Source organism: Microtus oregoni, unplaced genomic scaffold, assembly GCF_018167655.1.
Source record: "Microtus oregoni isolate MIOR12 unplaced genomic scaffold, Mior012 000049F_ref0000343, whole genome shotgun sequence".
Classification (NCBI taxonomy): Eukaryota; Metazoa; Chordata; class Mammalia; order Rodentia; family Cricetidae; genus Microtus; species Microtus oregoni.
Window position 1 is genome coordinate 477418 of NW_024543223.1, and position 13924 is coordinate 491341.

General features: G+C 39.3%; 1 protein-coding gene across 5 annotated transcripts in view; it reads left to right on the plus strand.

The window, feature by feature from the left end:
• The window catches only part of Ewsr1 (EWS RNA binding protein 1), a 31062-nt gene that overhangs the window by 2283 nt on the left and 14855 nt on the right, over positions 1–13924 (plus strand). For 3 of the 5 annotated variants that reach the window (XM_041636251.1, XM_041636252.1, XM_041636253.1), the window contains exons 2-6: positions 2812–2848; positions 2966–3017; positions 5229–5352; positions 10984–11170; positions 13179–13346. In XM_041636251.1, the coding sequence (XP_041492185.1) occupies positions 2812–2848; positions 2966–3017; positions 5229–5352; positions 10984–11170; positions 13179–13346 (568 nt within the window). Of the gene's footprint in view, positions 1–2811; positions 2849–2965; positions 3018–5228; positions 5353–5888; positions 5907–10983; positions 11171–13178; positions 13347–13924 lie in introns of all 5 variants that reach the window. The other 2 variants (XM_041636249.1, XM_041636250.1) reach the window with 1 other exon arrangement.

Consider the following 13924-nt stretch of genomic DNA (forward strand, 5'->3'; position numbering starts at 1 on the left):
TTTGAGACAGTAGGAGGCTTGTGTGCTGTTAAGTAGATAAACATGAGTTGGGGGTTGCTTCTCCCACCAAATCCTCTGGTTTCATGCTGATCTGAGGTGGTTAGCTGTTCTGTATCAGCTTTGCCAGTTTTACATAACTGCTCTTGTGTAAGTCTTTTGTAAACATTGAGCTTAATGCCAGTAACTCAAAATCATTTTTTACATAGAAACCTCAACAAAATGAAGGTTGCAATATTTGGGTTTACATGCTTTGTTGGTGTATTTTACAAACACTACATGGAAGGAGGTGTTTTACAATTTTTTATTTCATATAAAGAATGTGACAAATAGCCATAGTTTAATCCTACAATTTGGGGAGCAGAGGCAGGCAGAGTTCAAGATCAGGCTGGTCTATGTAGTGAGTTCCAAGACAGCCAGAGCTACATGTTGAGACCCTGTCTCGAAAAAAAATCAAACAGCTGGGCGATGGTGGCGCACGCCTTTAATCCCAGCACTGGGAGGCAGAGGCAGGCGGATCTCTGTGAGTTCGAGACCAGCCTGATCTACAGAGCTAGTTCCAGGACAGGCTCCAAAGCTACAGAGAAACCCTGTCTCGAAAAACCAAAAAAAGAAAAAAAAATCAAACAAAAAAAGTAACTAGTAGGCACGGTGGCACACACCTGTAATTCTCAGCATTTAAATTGTAGAGAGAGCGGTATAGGGTCTGTAGCAAGTTTGAGACTAGCTTGGTCTGCCAGCCATGTAGTCAGATCCTGTCTCAAAAAAGCAATAGGATTTTGTTGAACATTTTTTTGTTGTAGATATCTTTTGGACAGCTTACTGATGACATTGATGAGCAGGCTCTGAAATTAAGGGTCTAGAGGAGAGAAATAGTCACATGAGGTGCAAAAAGGTAGAAAGAAATTCAGCTTATAAGAGATGGGTTCAGGAAAGTACTCTTGGCCAGGATATTGTGAAGCATGCTTTGGATTGCATGGAGTGGGGAAGATCCCCTCTATAAAGATGTCAACTGTTGCTTTTGGATTAGGGACTGACTGCTTTCTGATTGGAAAAGAAAGGACCCTTTTGTTCTCTCTTAATGGCAGTGCTGTCTTTGAACACCAAAGAAGATATGTATTCTTATAAAGGGAAAATAATTAGGTAGAATTATTTGAAAATATTTGCTCACTGGGTAATAGTGGCACAGGCCTTTAATCCTAACAGTTGGGAGGCAGAGGCAGGTGGATCTGAGTTTGAGGCCAACCTCAAACTGCAGAGGCAGGCAGAGTTCAGGACCAGCCTGGTCTGCAAAGCAAGTTCCAAGACAGCCAGAGAACAGTTACACGGAGAAACCCTGTTACGCCCTCTCTGTGAGTTCAAGGCCTACTTGGTCTAAGGGAGCTAGTTCCAGGACAGGCTCCAAAGCTACAGAGAAACCCTGTCTCAAAAAATGGAAGGAAAAACAAAACAAAAAAAAATTTTCTCTGCCTTAAAAAAAAAATGCCCCCAAACTTGCAGAACTTTAATTCAGTGGTGATTTGAAATTTTAAGCATTTATTTTCATCACTTGATACCTGTATAGACTAAATTTAGTCCCTTTTTGGTGTTTTTGAAACAGGGTCTTTCATAGTTCTGGCTGTGCTAGAACACATTCACTATGTAGACCATGCTGGCCTAAAACTCAAACCCACATGCCTCTGCTTCCTGAGTGCTGACATTAAAAACATATGCCACCTCACCAAGCTAATTCCTTTTGATATAGTATAAATTACATATGAGAAAGAAAATGATAGCTGGACTTATTTAGAGAGAAGAAAATTTGTGGCTTTTTTAGGTTGAAATAATTTCAAGTTTTTGGAAATGACAATAGTGAGCCTAGAATAATTTTTTCCCCTAGGCCTATTAAGTGCTTTCTCATCCTTGCCAATTTCTAGGATTCTGTTAACCTTGCTTCAGTTGTGTGTGCATGCTGTTGGAGTTGGAACCCAGGGCATCCACAGGTGCCACCTTATAGTCGTGAGAATATGCGTGTGTTCCAACCATGGATGTACTCCATCCTTTACCTTGGCCTCCCTGGGGTTTCTAGTTTTTTCATTACTATGAAGATAAATCTCTGATAACAGGCCCCTTTTAGATTTAATAGCTGTTGAATTTTTTGTCATTGTTTCCCTGTAATGTTAGAGGGAATTGTGGTGGTCTTACTAAAGTGATAGACTGATTGATAGAAGCTGGACATAGTAGCTCATTTCTGTAATCCCAGCCCTGGGGAGGCAGGCAGAGGCAGGTGGATCAGAGTTTGAGCTTATTTAGAGAGACCCTATTTCAAAAACAAAAATGCTGGGACTGGTGCTGCACGCCTTTAGTGGGAGGGGGCAGCTGAACCTGAGCCTGAGGCCACCATGGTCTACAGAGTGAGTTCCAGGACTACCAGGGCTACACAGAGAAACCCTGTCTAGAAAAGCAGGGGAGTGGGGTGGATTCTAGTACTTTTGTGAGGGTCCTTTTTTATGACTGTAAAGTTGATCGTGTTTTGTGGTCTTAGTTTTTATTAGCCTTGAGATAATGATCATGTGTTTGAATTGATAGCTTGTGGTTGAGATGGGTTATGGTCATGGGAGTATGCAGGATATGTAAGGTATCGCTGCCAACTCAAGTGATCTTGACCTCATTAGTTAGCACCATATTCAGACTTTGTGCATTTAACTGACGTAAGTTAATTGGTTTGGTGTTGAGAAATGATATATTTAAAGAATTAACCTTTGCTGCCTGAATTATTCCTCTTGTCTACTATTCCTTGTCTATACTAATAATTTTTTTTCTTGTTTCTTCTAGATTATAGTACCTACAGCCAAGCTGCAGCCCAGCAGGGGTAAGTCAGCCTTCTGCAACAGTACTTTGTCCACATTTAATGTTTTGTAACTATAAAGGATATAGTCGCACAGTCAGATGTTCTGTATTCAATTCTCGTGTTTAATTCTTTTTGCAGCTACAGTGCTTACACCGCCCAGCCAACTCAAGGATATGCACAGACCACCCAGGTAATCCCAAAGACAAGGATGTGTAGTTATATTTTCAATAAAGATGTTTCAGTTTAGCTAGGCTATAGTGGCACATGCCTTTAATCTCAGCACTCTGAAAGCCAATCTCTGAGTTCGAGGACAGCCAGGGCTACACAGAGAAACCCTATCTTAAAAAAAGACAACAACAACAACAAAAAGATGTTTTCGTTGACCACTAAAACAGTAGCTAGCAGATATTTTTTAAAAATTATATGCAAGTAACTAGTAGTGATATTTTCTAATCTTTAAAAACTCGGTAACTTTAATCTTTTACAATGAGGGTTTGTTGTAAATGAAACCATTTTAAAACTGAAAATAGGCCGGGCGGTGGTGGCGCACGCCTTTAATCCCAGCACTCGGTAGGCAGAGGCAGGCGGATCTCTGTGAGTTCGAGACCAGCCTGGTCTACAAGAGCTAGTTCCAGGACAGGCTCCAAAAACCACAGAGAAACCCCGTCTCGAAAAACCAAAAAAAAAAAACTGAAAATAGGCTTTTTTTAACTTCTAGGCTCAAAATAAGCATTTCACTGTAGTCTTGGTCTCGTCTATATATTTTATTATGCTTAATTTAGTCATCATTGCAGTTCTTCAGAGGAAGATCATCTTTTGTTTTGACCTTTTGTAGATGAGAAAATTATATATATATATATATATATATATATATATATATATATATATAGTTATTATATAACTTGCGAGTAGTTGCACATTGACTACTGGAGTCGGCTTTTAAAATTACTATTCCTCGGCTTTTGCCAATATGTAAGTCTGTGTAAAAACCTAGGCCAGGGGCAAGAGAAATAGCTCTTTGAGGGAAAAGAGCTTGCCACCTATCCTGAGTTTGATTCCCCCAACTTCCACATATGAGGGAGAGAACCAAATTCTAAATTGTTTTCTGACCTTCGCATATACACCGTGCATGATATGTACATATGCAGCCTTCCACCAGTCAAATTAAGTAATTAAATACTTCTCAGCTGGAGTTCAGTGGTAGATTGTGTACCAGCACTGCAGAAATATTTGGGGGAGTGGTATAGGATTGACCAGGAGGTAGGAGACTATTTCATTGGTAGAATGTGTGATATGCTGACTTCAGCCACCAACACTTGAAAATGCCAAAGGTAACAGATTCTAGAAAGTATATATTGTTTATATTTTCAAGAATTAATTATCTCAGCTGGGCATGTAGCACAAGCCTTTAATCCCAACATGGGGAGGCAAAGGCAGGTGGACCAGCCTGGTTTACATAGCAAGTTCCAGGACAAAAACAGTAAAACTGTCTTTAAAAAAAAATACCTCTAATTCTGGAATAATCTGTTAAGATGTTGATATTAACTGCCATGGAAACATTTGGAAGTCATGTTTCACATTTAATTGATCTTTCAAATAAGTTTATAAAATAACATTAGTATCTGGAAAAAAAAGTTATTCCTTGTCTGGTTTTAGGTATTGATGTCTAAGTTTAAAATCAGTAATTTTGATAAACTAACATTCATAAAAACTGTTCTGGTTCAATTTCTTGAAATAGGGTTAAGAGCTTTTATTTTCATATTATGTTGAAAATCTGGCTCTTAAATATGGCAGGATACTTTCTGATCCTTAATTATCTTTCTTGATGTTCATTTTGTGCTGTCAGTTACATACCTGTGCCTGTATTGCTCTTGAGAGCATTTTGCTAAGCTCAGTTAACTGAGACTTTGTCATTTTTTGTTTGTTTGTTTGTTTATTTTGGGTTTTTCAAGACAGGGTTTCTCTGTAACAGGCCTGGCTGTCCTGGAACTAGCTCTTGTAGACCAGGCTGACCTCGAACTCACAGAGATTATCTACCTGTGCCTCTTGAGTGCTGGGATTAAAGGCGTACTCCACCATCACTCAGTACCTAATTATTTATTTCTAGATTTACTAAAACATGAATGTATACCATTTACTTATTTTTGTATTTTCAAGACAAGGTCTATCTGTTTAACAGTCCTGGCTATCCTGGAACTTTGTAGACCAAGCTGATTTCAAACTTGAGATCTGCCTGCCTCTGAACACTCAGAATTTTTAAGATTTGTCTTATTTTTAAAATTTTTTTTTCAGAAAGCAGTATTTTCTACTTGTTTCTCCAGTTTATGAACTAATAAATCAGTTTGTATTTTGCTAAAATACAGAATTCTCTTACAAAGCTACATGCTTTTCTTTGGAGCAGGCGTATGGGCAACAAAGCTATGGAACCTATGGACAGCCTACTGATGTCAGCTATACCCAGGCTCAGAGCACTGCCACCTACGGGCAGACTGCATATGCGACTTCTTATGGACAGCCTCCCACTGGTAAGGCCAGCCTTAAAGAGACTTGGTGATAATGTCGAGGGTATTTGCTGAAAGGCCTATTCTTTTAGGTATATATTCTGGTTCATGTGTTGACATCTGGGGATCTTTTATTTTAGGAAGTGTTTTTTTTTTTTTTTCCTTGCCCTTAAATTCTTGAGGGCTGTATTTCAATAGAATGTGGGTGGAATAAGTTCCAAAAGAAATTAAAACTTTATATCCTGTATAATATACAACAAAATGGGACTACTGTGAAAGATTGTGCTAATCCTAAGGATTTAGCCTTCTTAAACTGAGCTGCTTAGAAATTGAAATGGTTGTTGGGCATGGTGGTACACGCCTTTAATCCCAGCACTTGGGAGGCAGAGGCAGGTGGATCTCTGTGAGTTCGAAGCCAGCCTGGTCTACAGAGTGAGTTCCAGGACAGCTAGGGCTATTACACAGAGAAACCCTGTCTCAAGGAAAAACAAAATGGTTTTCACATCTGTTTGCTTCATCTGATAGTGTACCCTCTACTTTTTGCTTTGTGCTTTCCACAGTAGAAGGGACCAGTACAGGTTTGACTATCCTGCTCATTCTTGCATGGGAAATGCTTTCCATCTTGTCTAACCCTGTAATGTTAACCCTTAGGTGTTTCATTTGTTTAAACCCAGACTTTCTAACATCACACAAAAGGTGCTAATGAAAAAGGCTGCTTCAGGTGCCATTTGCAGATCCATGCCCTTCTATTATTGGGGGAAGGTTTTATACTATTGAACTTAACTTTGATCAAGCCTTTGTTAAAGTCATTTGCCTTCCCAAAGATATTACTCCGACTGATTTTCCCTGCTTCCTGAAAGCTAGATTGCATGATTAGATTTATTTAAGGAACAGACTACCACCCTGCATGTACATGTTTATCCATTGTATAGCACAGGCACATTTTATTTTCTGTTTTAAGTGTTACAAATTATTTTAATCCGTTTTCTGTTAAAAGTGTTATGAATTTTTTTTAAGGACATAGTGTGTTTTAAACATAAAATAAGATTCCAGGACACTAAAAAAAGAAAGCTGGTCTAAGAGTCATTATATGGTATATATATGAAAAGTGACCATATTTTTGCTTTGGCATATTTTGCTTTGTGATACAATGTTGGAGATATAAAGACTTTATCTTCCAACTATTTAAACTCTGAATTAAAGGGGAAATATGTGGCATTTAGTTCACTGTTGTGGATTTCATGGTAAGAATTTGCTAACTATCTTTAATTACTGTCTTTGGATGGAAGTGTGTATCTAACCTAGTGCAGGTGTGATGAGAACTGAAACTAAAGCTGTAGATTTGAGAACATGATTTAGGTTTAGCCTTTTCTATCCCTAAGCCATTTAACAGGGTTGTAACAAAGTGATTTTAAGCATAATAGAAAGTCTAGTCCTGATTGTGAGCCCAGAAACTATAGAGCACTGTAAACAGAAAGTGGTAGCTTTAGTGAGCCAGGCAGGCTATTGCATGGTAAGTGATTCTAAGTTACCTCTCATACTTCACTTAACTCCTGCCAACTGCTTTTAGGCTCTAAGAACCAGTGTGTAGGAAGCTGAATCCAGGCATATTTTTCTGAACCCCATGTTGCCTTTACACATAAAAATCAGTGAATAACTATCTAAGGGAATGCATCGAAATACACTGTTCTCTTCTAGGATTCTAAATGAAGCTCCAGAAGAAAGGTACTATATATTTGCATCTCACTTACATGATTCAAACAATTCTTAAGCTATGGGTTTTTTTTTCTGCTGTTCAGTGTAAACAAAATTTTGTACCATGTTTCTTACCACCTTTTTCACTGACAAAATCACACAGATGTGCTGTTAGTGTCTTGTCATTTTATGGATTTTTGTTTATTTTGCTTGGGTGTTTATGTAGGTACTACAGATTAATTAAAAGATTACTTATTGGGGGCTGGAGAGATGGCTCAGTGGTTAAGAGCATTGCCTGCTCTTCCAAAGGTCCTGAGTTTAATTCCCAGCAACCACATGGTGGCTCACAACCATCTGAAATGAGGTCTGGTGCCCTCTTCTGGCTTTCAGGCATACACGCAGAAAGAATATTGTATATATAATAAATAAATAAATATTTTAAAAAAGATTACTTAATTAACCTGGTATCTAGTACTAATATAACATTGCTATTTTATTTATTGCCATTTCTTAATAGCAATATTATACAGGCTCTTACTCTGCAGATCTGAGACATAAGTTACTGTCTTGATCAGTCTGGTTTTTGTTGAACTTTTGTGGTTCTTACTATCATGTAAGGAGAAGTCATATAAAGAGTAATTGGATAGGTGGACTTGTGTTGTAGTTTAAATGAGTACAGTGTATGGTTAACTTTAGAACTTTGCTAAGAACTCTAAAATACATAGGACTGTAGTTAGATTTTCTTTGGACCACCAGCTCCCAGATAATGACATGAAAACTTGTTATTAATTATAAAAGCTTAGTCTTGCCTTAGGTTTGTTCCCAAGTAGTTCTTAAAACTTAACCCGTTTGTTAATCTACATTCTACCACATAGCTTGATAACCTCTGCTTAGTGCTGTTCGTCCTACTTCTTGTGTATCTGACTGCCAAATCCTACTTCTCCCCAGAGTTCCTATTTCTTCCTGCATATCCCGCCTATCCTTCCCTGCCTAACTGTTGGCCGTTTGGCTCTTTATTAAACCAATCAGAATGTGCCTAGGCAGGCAAGATAAAACAGCGGCAACATCTTCACAGTGTACAAAAGGATTATCCCCACGACACGGCTCAGTGGTACTGTTCTTCCCTAGCATGTGTGTGAAGCTCTGGGTTCTTTCTATTCCTCTTACTACAAAAGAAAGCAGTGCCATTTCAGGTGATCTCAAAAGTGTTCGGGGCTCTTTTATAAAATATATTTTAAGCTGGGCGGTGGTGGCGCACGCCTTTAATCCCAGCACTCAGGAGGCAGAGGCAGGCGGATCTCTGTGAGTTCGAGACCAGTCTGGTCTACAAGAGCTAGTTCCAGGACAGGCTCCAAAACCACAGAGAAACCCTGTCTCGAAAAAAACCAAAAAAAGAAAGAAAGAAAGAAAGAAAGAAAAAAGTTAAAAATATATATATATTAGTGGCTTTCACCAGTTTAGACAGGAAACTACTGTCTTTGTATATAATTTTAGAGGTTTTTTTTTTTCTTAAAGATGTTTAAGAAGAAAGGATTTCATGCTACAAAAAAAATGATACTGTTAGATTAAAAGAGTTGAATCAGATGGTGGTGCCACCTTTAATTAATTTAATCCCAGTACTTGGAAAACAAGAGACAGGCTCCTGTCTGAGTTCAAGGACAGCCTGGGCTACATAGTGAGACCCTGCTTCAAAGAAATAAAAGTAAGTTGAAGCTGGTCATGGTTGTTTATGTCTGTAATCCCAGAAGTCTGTCAGTTGAGGTAGAAAAGAAAGGATTACAGTAAGCAAGCATGGATGGTTTAATGATACTACCTCAGTTTTTGGTGTTGTCTTTGTTTTTGTAGGTTGGTTTGGTTTGGTTTTTGGATACTCTCTTGGCTAGTCCTAAATATAAAGTAAATTAAGTAGTCTTAGTTCAAGATTTTTTTTTTAAGTGTTAAAACTCTTGTTTTTGTTTTCTTGGGGGGGTTGTTTGTTTGGGGTTTTTTATTTTGAGGGTTTGTTTGGTTTTTTCCTATGTTCTCCTTTGTAGGCCAGGCTGGTTTGGTATTTGTGATCCCGCAGTGTTGGTCACAGAAATCATTTTTTTTAATTTTTATTTATTTATTATGTATACAATATTCTGTCTGCGTGTATGTCTGCAGGCCAGAAGAGGGCACCAGACCTCATTACAGATGGTTGTGAGCCACCATGTGGTTGCGGGGAATTGAACTCAGGACCTTTGGAAGAGCAGGCAGTGCTCTTAACCTCTGAGCCATCTCTCTAGCTCCCACACAGAAATCATTTTTAACATTAGTAAAAATGGGTTCTTTTTTGTTTTTTTTGTTGTTGTTGTTGTGTTGGGGTTTTTTGTTTGTTTGTTTGTTTTTGTTTTTTGAGGCAGGGTTTCTCTATGACTTTGGAGCCTGTCCCAGAACTAGCTCTTGTAGACCAGGCTGATCTCGAATTCACAGAGATCCGCCTGCCTCTGCCTCCCAAGTGCTGGGATTAAAGGCGTGTGCCACCACCGCCCGGCTGGGGTTTCTTTTTGAGTTTTGTTTTGGGTTTGGTTTTTTTTGTGTGTGTGTGTGTGGTTGTTGTTGTTGGGGTTTTTGTTTTGTTTTGGGTTTTCAAGACAGGGTTTCTTTATAGCTTTGGGACCTGTCCTGGAACTAGCTCTTGTAGACCAGGCTGGCCTTGAACTCATAGAGATCTACCTGCCTCTGCCTACTGAGTGCTGGGATTAAAGGCATGCGCCACCACCGCCTGGCAGAATAGGGTTCTTTAGATGAGAATCCTGGCATCTGGACTGAGCTTTTAAAGTGCATCATTTACTGGAGCCCGTTGATTACGAAGAAAACAAAGATCCAGTACCAGGAAAGGTTGTGATACTTTAAGCTTATGTAATATACTGCCATTAAAACGGTAGATTTTAGTGCATAATCTAGTACCTGTTGACTGTTACGTAGCTATTTTTAAGTGTTATATCATTTGCTTTTTACCTCCTATTCTGGAGCATTTTATTTCTTGTTTTGAGAGGGTTTATCTGTTTCTTTTTTAATTAGTTGAGAAACTTGTTCAGGAAATCTAGTAAGATGGGTCTATAATCAGAGAAATAAAAACTTCTGTCAAGTTCATTTTCATGGGGGTAGAAAGAAGCCTGTTCTCCATGGCAATGGGTTTTTATAGAGTATTCTGTCTTGAGGTAGGAAATGTAGCATAGTTGGTAGAGTGCTTGCCTAACATTCATGGATCCCTGTGTTCCCCAGCACCAATAAACTAGGTATGGTGTGTCTGTAGTCCCGAGGCCAGAGACTTGGGGTTAGGGGGTTGGAAGGATATCTTCTGCTCGAAGAACAGCCTAGGCTGCATGAGACCCCATATTAAAACACCACCAACAAAAAAGCACACTTTACCTCTCTTGTAGATAACAGTTTGAAAAGAGATGAAGTAATACATTACTAAAACAACAACAAAAAAACAGCTAAAGAGATTGTTCAGCATTTATGAGCACTGGCTGCTCTTCAAGAGGACCAGGGTTCAATTTTCCGACACTTGCACAGACAGGCATGTAGGCAAAACACATGCATGAATGAATGGGTTTCTAAAAAACAGTACCTAAGACTTTAAAATTTTTGGGTCAGTAAGATAGCTCAGTGGATAAGGGCACTTGCCACCAAACCTGATGACCAGAATCCATGTGTAGTGGAAGGAGAGAACCAACTCCCAAGATTTGTCTTTTGCTTCCACACGTGCCGTGGTGAGCTCCCATGTGCACACACTTAATTTAAAAAAAAAAATGGATGTAATAAAAACAGTAATTTAAACACTCCTTTCTTGCTACTCTTCCTGCAAGGAGAATATAGGGATTCAATTTTTGATGCTTTAAAGTAGGCTGTATATGAGTTGTTTGGGTAGCCCTCTTGACTAAAAGGACCTGGAGTCTGATTCTTGAGTCTGATCCAATTCTCTTGTTGTAGGTTATAGCACTCCAACTGCCCCCCAGGCCTACAGCCAGCCTGTCCAAGGATATGGCACTGGTGCTTATGACACCACCACTGCTACAGTCACCACAACCCAGGCCTCTTATGCAGCTCAGTCTGCATATGGCACCCAGCCTGCCTACCCAGCCTATGGCCAGCAGCCAGCAGCCACTGCACCTACAAGGTAAGCCAATAGTTGCGTATTCCTCTGATATGTCAGCTTTGGATATGAAGGAAAGAGTAACTCTGTATACTTAGACTGTCCATGACTTAGTTTCCTCTGATGGCTCTTTACATACCCTGGGTATTGACTGTTCTCACAGTCTTTACAGCAGTCAGGGTGCTGGAGCACAGCAGACAGGTATTCTGGTAAAGAAATGGTACTGTCTGGGGACCAAAAATGAGGACTGTCAGTTGCCTGGTTTCAGAACTTACTTTAGGGGAAGGAAGAGACTGTTTTACATTTCTAAACACAAGAAAAGTGAGTATGTTTTCCCACATTGTTTAACTACCAATAGGATTATACTTTTGATACTTACCTTTGGTTTATTTACCCTGTAAATTGGTAACTCCTTTTCCTTTAGGAAATAATGCAGTAGTTGATAGGATGGGTGGGTTACACGTGAGTCAGAAGTAGTATATGATCCAGTTATCAGTAAAGGGTATTTCCATGTCTAGAAAGAATTATTGCCTCCGTTGAAGCATAATTTCTTCCATATGGTGTAGTGATTTGGACCGAAAGTCATAGACAAATAAATTCATGGGTACCCAGCTATGTGGTAAATATTAAGAGTCCAATAAAGTTCATACTCCATAGCTGGTTGGTAGATAAGTGGTGTATATTATTACTTAACAGAAGATTTCAGGTCTTTGCTTTAGACAATGCACTTAGGTGGCTTCTGCATACAGTCTTGAAGGAACACTGAATTCTGATTTGAATGAAGACTTTTTAGGGAATAAACAAGAGATCAACTTGTAACCTAGACTTTTTATCTGCTGTAGAGGTAAGACATTAGCTCTGGCAAACACTCGTGAAATTACTTCTAAAATGCACAGTGAGTAATCAGAGCCACTTGTAGTTGATATCCAATAGACAGCCTGTACAGTAGTTATATATTTCACCAGCTGGTCCCTAGAAGGTCCCATTGCAATTGACTTAGGTATTACAGAATTTTATCAAATATGCAACGTCCCATGTGATGCTCTCATGCAGTGGTTTGTATATCCAAGCCACAATGGAATATACTACTTGTGTATTAGTTGGGTTTTGAAAGATCATCGTTTTGTGTCCCACCCCCAAGCTAAGTTTTCTGAGCTGGCTACCTTTAAGAATAGCTAGCTGTCTCTTGATCAACAGTCTATCCCTTTCTCACTGGAAAGAGGAACCTTATAACTTTACAACCCATTTCATCTCAGTGAAGAAACCAGTACTTTTGCATCTTCCCTAGTCCACCTGCTGATTTGGGCTCTGCTTGAGATAGCTACTGCCTCAGTGTAAACTACTGGGGCCTTGAGGAATTGGGGGTCCTGAGTTAGTTAATCTGAGCATGGGATGGGAGGTGCATCCCTGACTTGTAGAGACTGCTGTGGAAGGTTAAGTGAGTTTATAGCAGCCCAAGTTAGAAAGTGTCTTTTCTGATCTGTTTCTTACTAGTGGCTCAAACCCACAGATACTCAAAATGTATGATGTGCTGTGACCTTACAAATTAAACTTCAGTTTACATTGTTCAAATTTCTTATCTTCAGAAGTTCACTTTAAAAAAGAAAAGTGTTTTCTTCTTTCCTCCCTCCATTACTTACTCAATATAACATGATGAAAAGTCCCTAAGTAACTACTAATACTACAAATGGAATGAAGTCCAGCCGGGTGTAGTGGCGCACACCTTTAATCCCAGTACTTGGGAGCAGAGGCAGGTGGATCTCTTGAGTTCCAGGACAATCTGGTCTACACAGAGAAGCATGTATTGAAAAACAAATAGTCCCCCACCCCCAAAAGGTACAAAATAAATGAAGTACACGGTTCACTTCCCTTAGTGTTCTCTTCCAGCAAATACTGATGGACTGATAGTGGGTTTATTTTCTTTTTTCAAGCTTGGTCTTTATGTTTCCTATTGCTCACAGAACTGTAGGGTTCTTAACCCGGGGCTTGGGGTCATTGAAACTAAGTCTGACTATTTTATTTCTCCTTTTAGACCACAGGATGGTAACAAGCCCGCTGAGACTAGTCAACCTCAATCTAGCACAGGGGGTTATAACCAGCCCAGCCTAGGATATGGACAGAGTAACTACAGTTATCCCCAGGTACCTGGGAGCTACCCCATGCAGCCAGTCACCGCACCTCCATCCTATCCTCCTACCAGGTCAGTCTCTCCTTTATGGCAAGTAAATAACATAACAAGACAGGTATTTTTTTCAGGTTGTTAACCACCTAGCATTGGCTTCCTTTGGTAAGATTTGTTTTCTGACTCTCTGATAATTCTTGTCTGCATAATAGTTAATATTCATACCTCAGTTTTGGGTTTCTATAGTGGTGTCTGGGATCTATCTTAATAACTATTCTCTAAATACTGACCAAAAACACTTATTTTTGCTCTTGCAATTTACTTAGAAGTGTGAGAAACAGAAATGTTTGAAACGATCTTCATAGAACCATAGAAACTGTCTTCTCAAATACAGTCACCATGAGTAAAGTAGGGACAAGCCTTCCCTCCCCACTACCCATTGCAGTGCTGGGGAGAGAATCCAGGGTCTTGTTCATTGCTGGGCAGGTGTTCTACCTTTGAACTACTCCAGCTCAAACTCTGTTATCCTTCATATTCTGTATTAAATTAACCACTGTAGCTACACTGTCCAATTTTGGTTTCTTTAAAATAAGGAAAACTTGAAGTTTTCTGACCTATGTCTTATTTGAAGTAAGCGTCCGATGAATTGGCAGAAT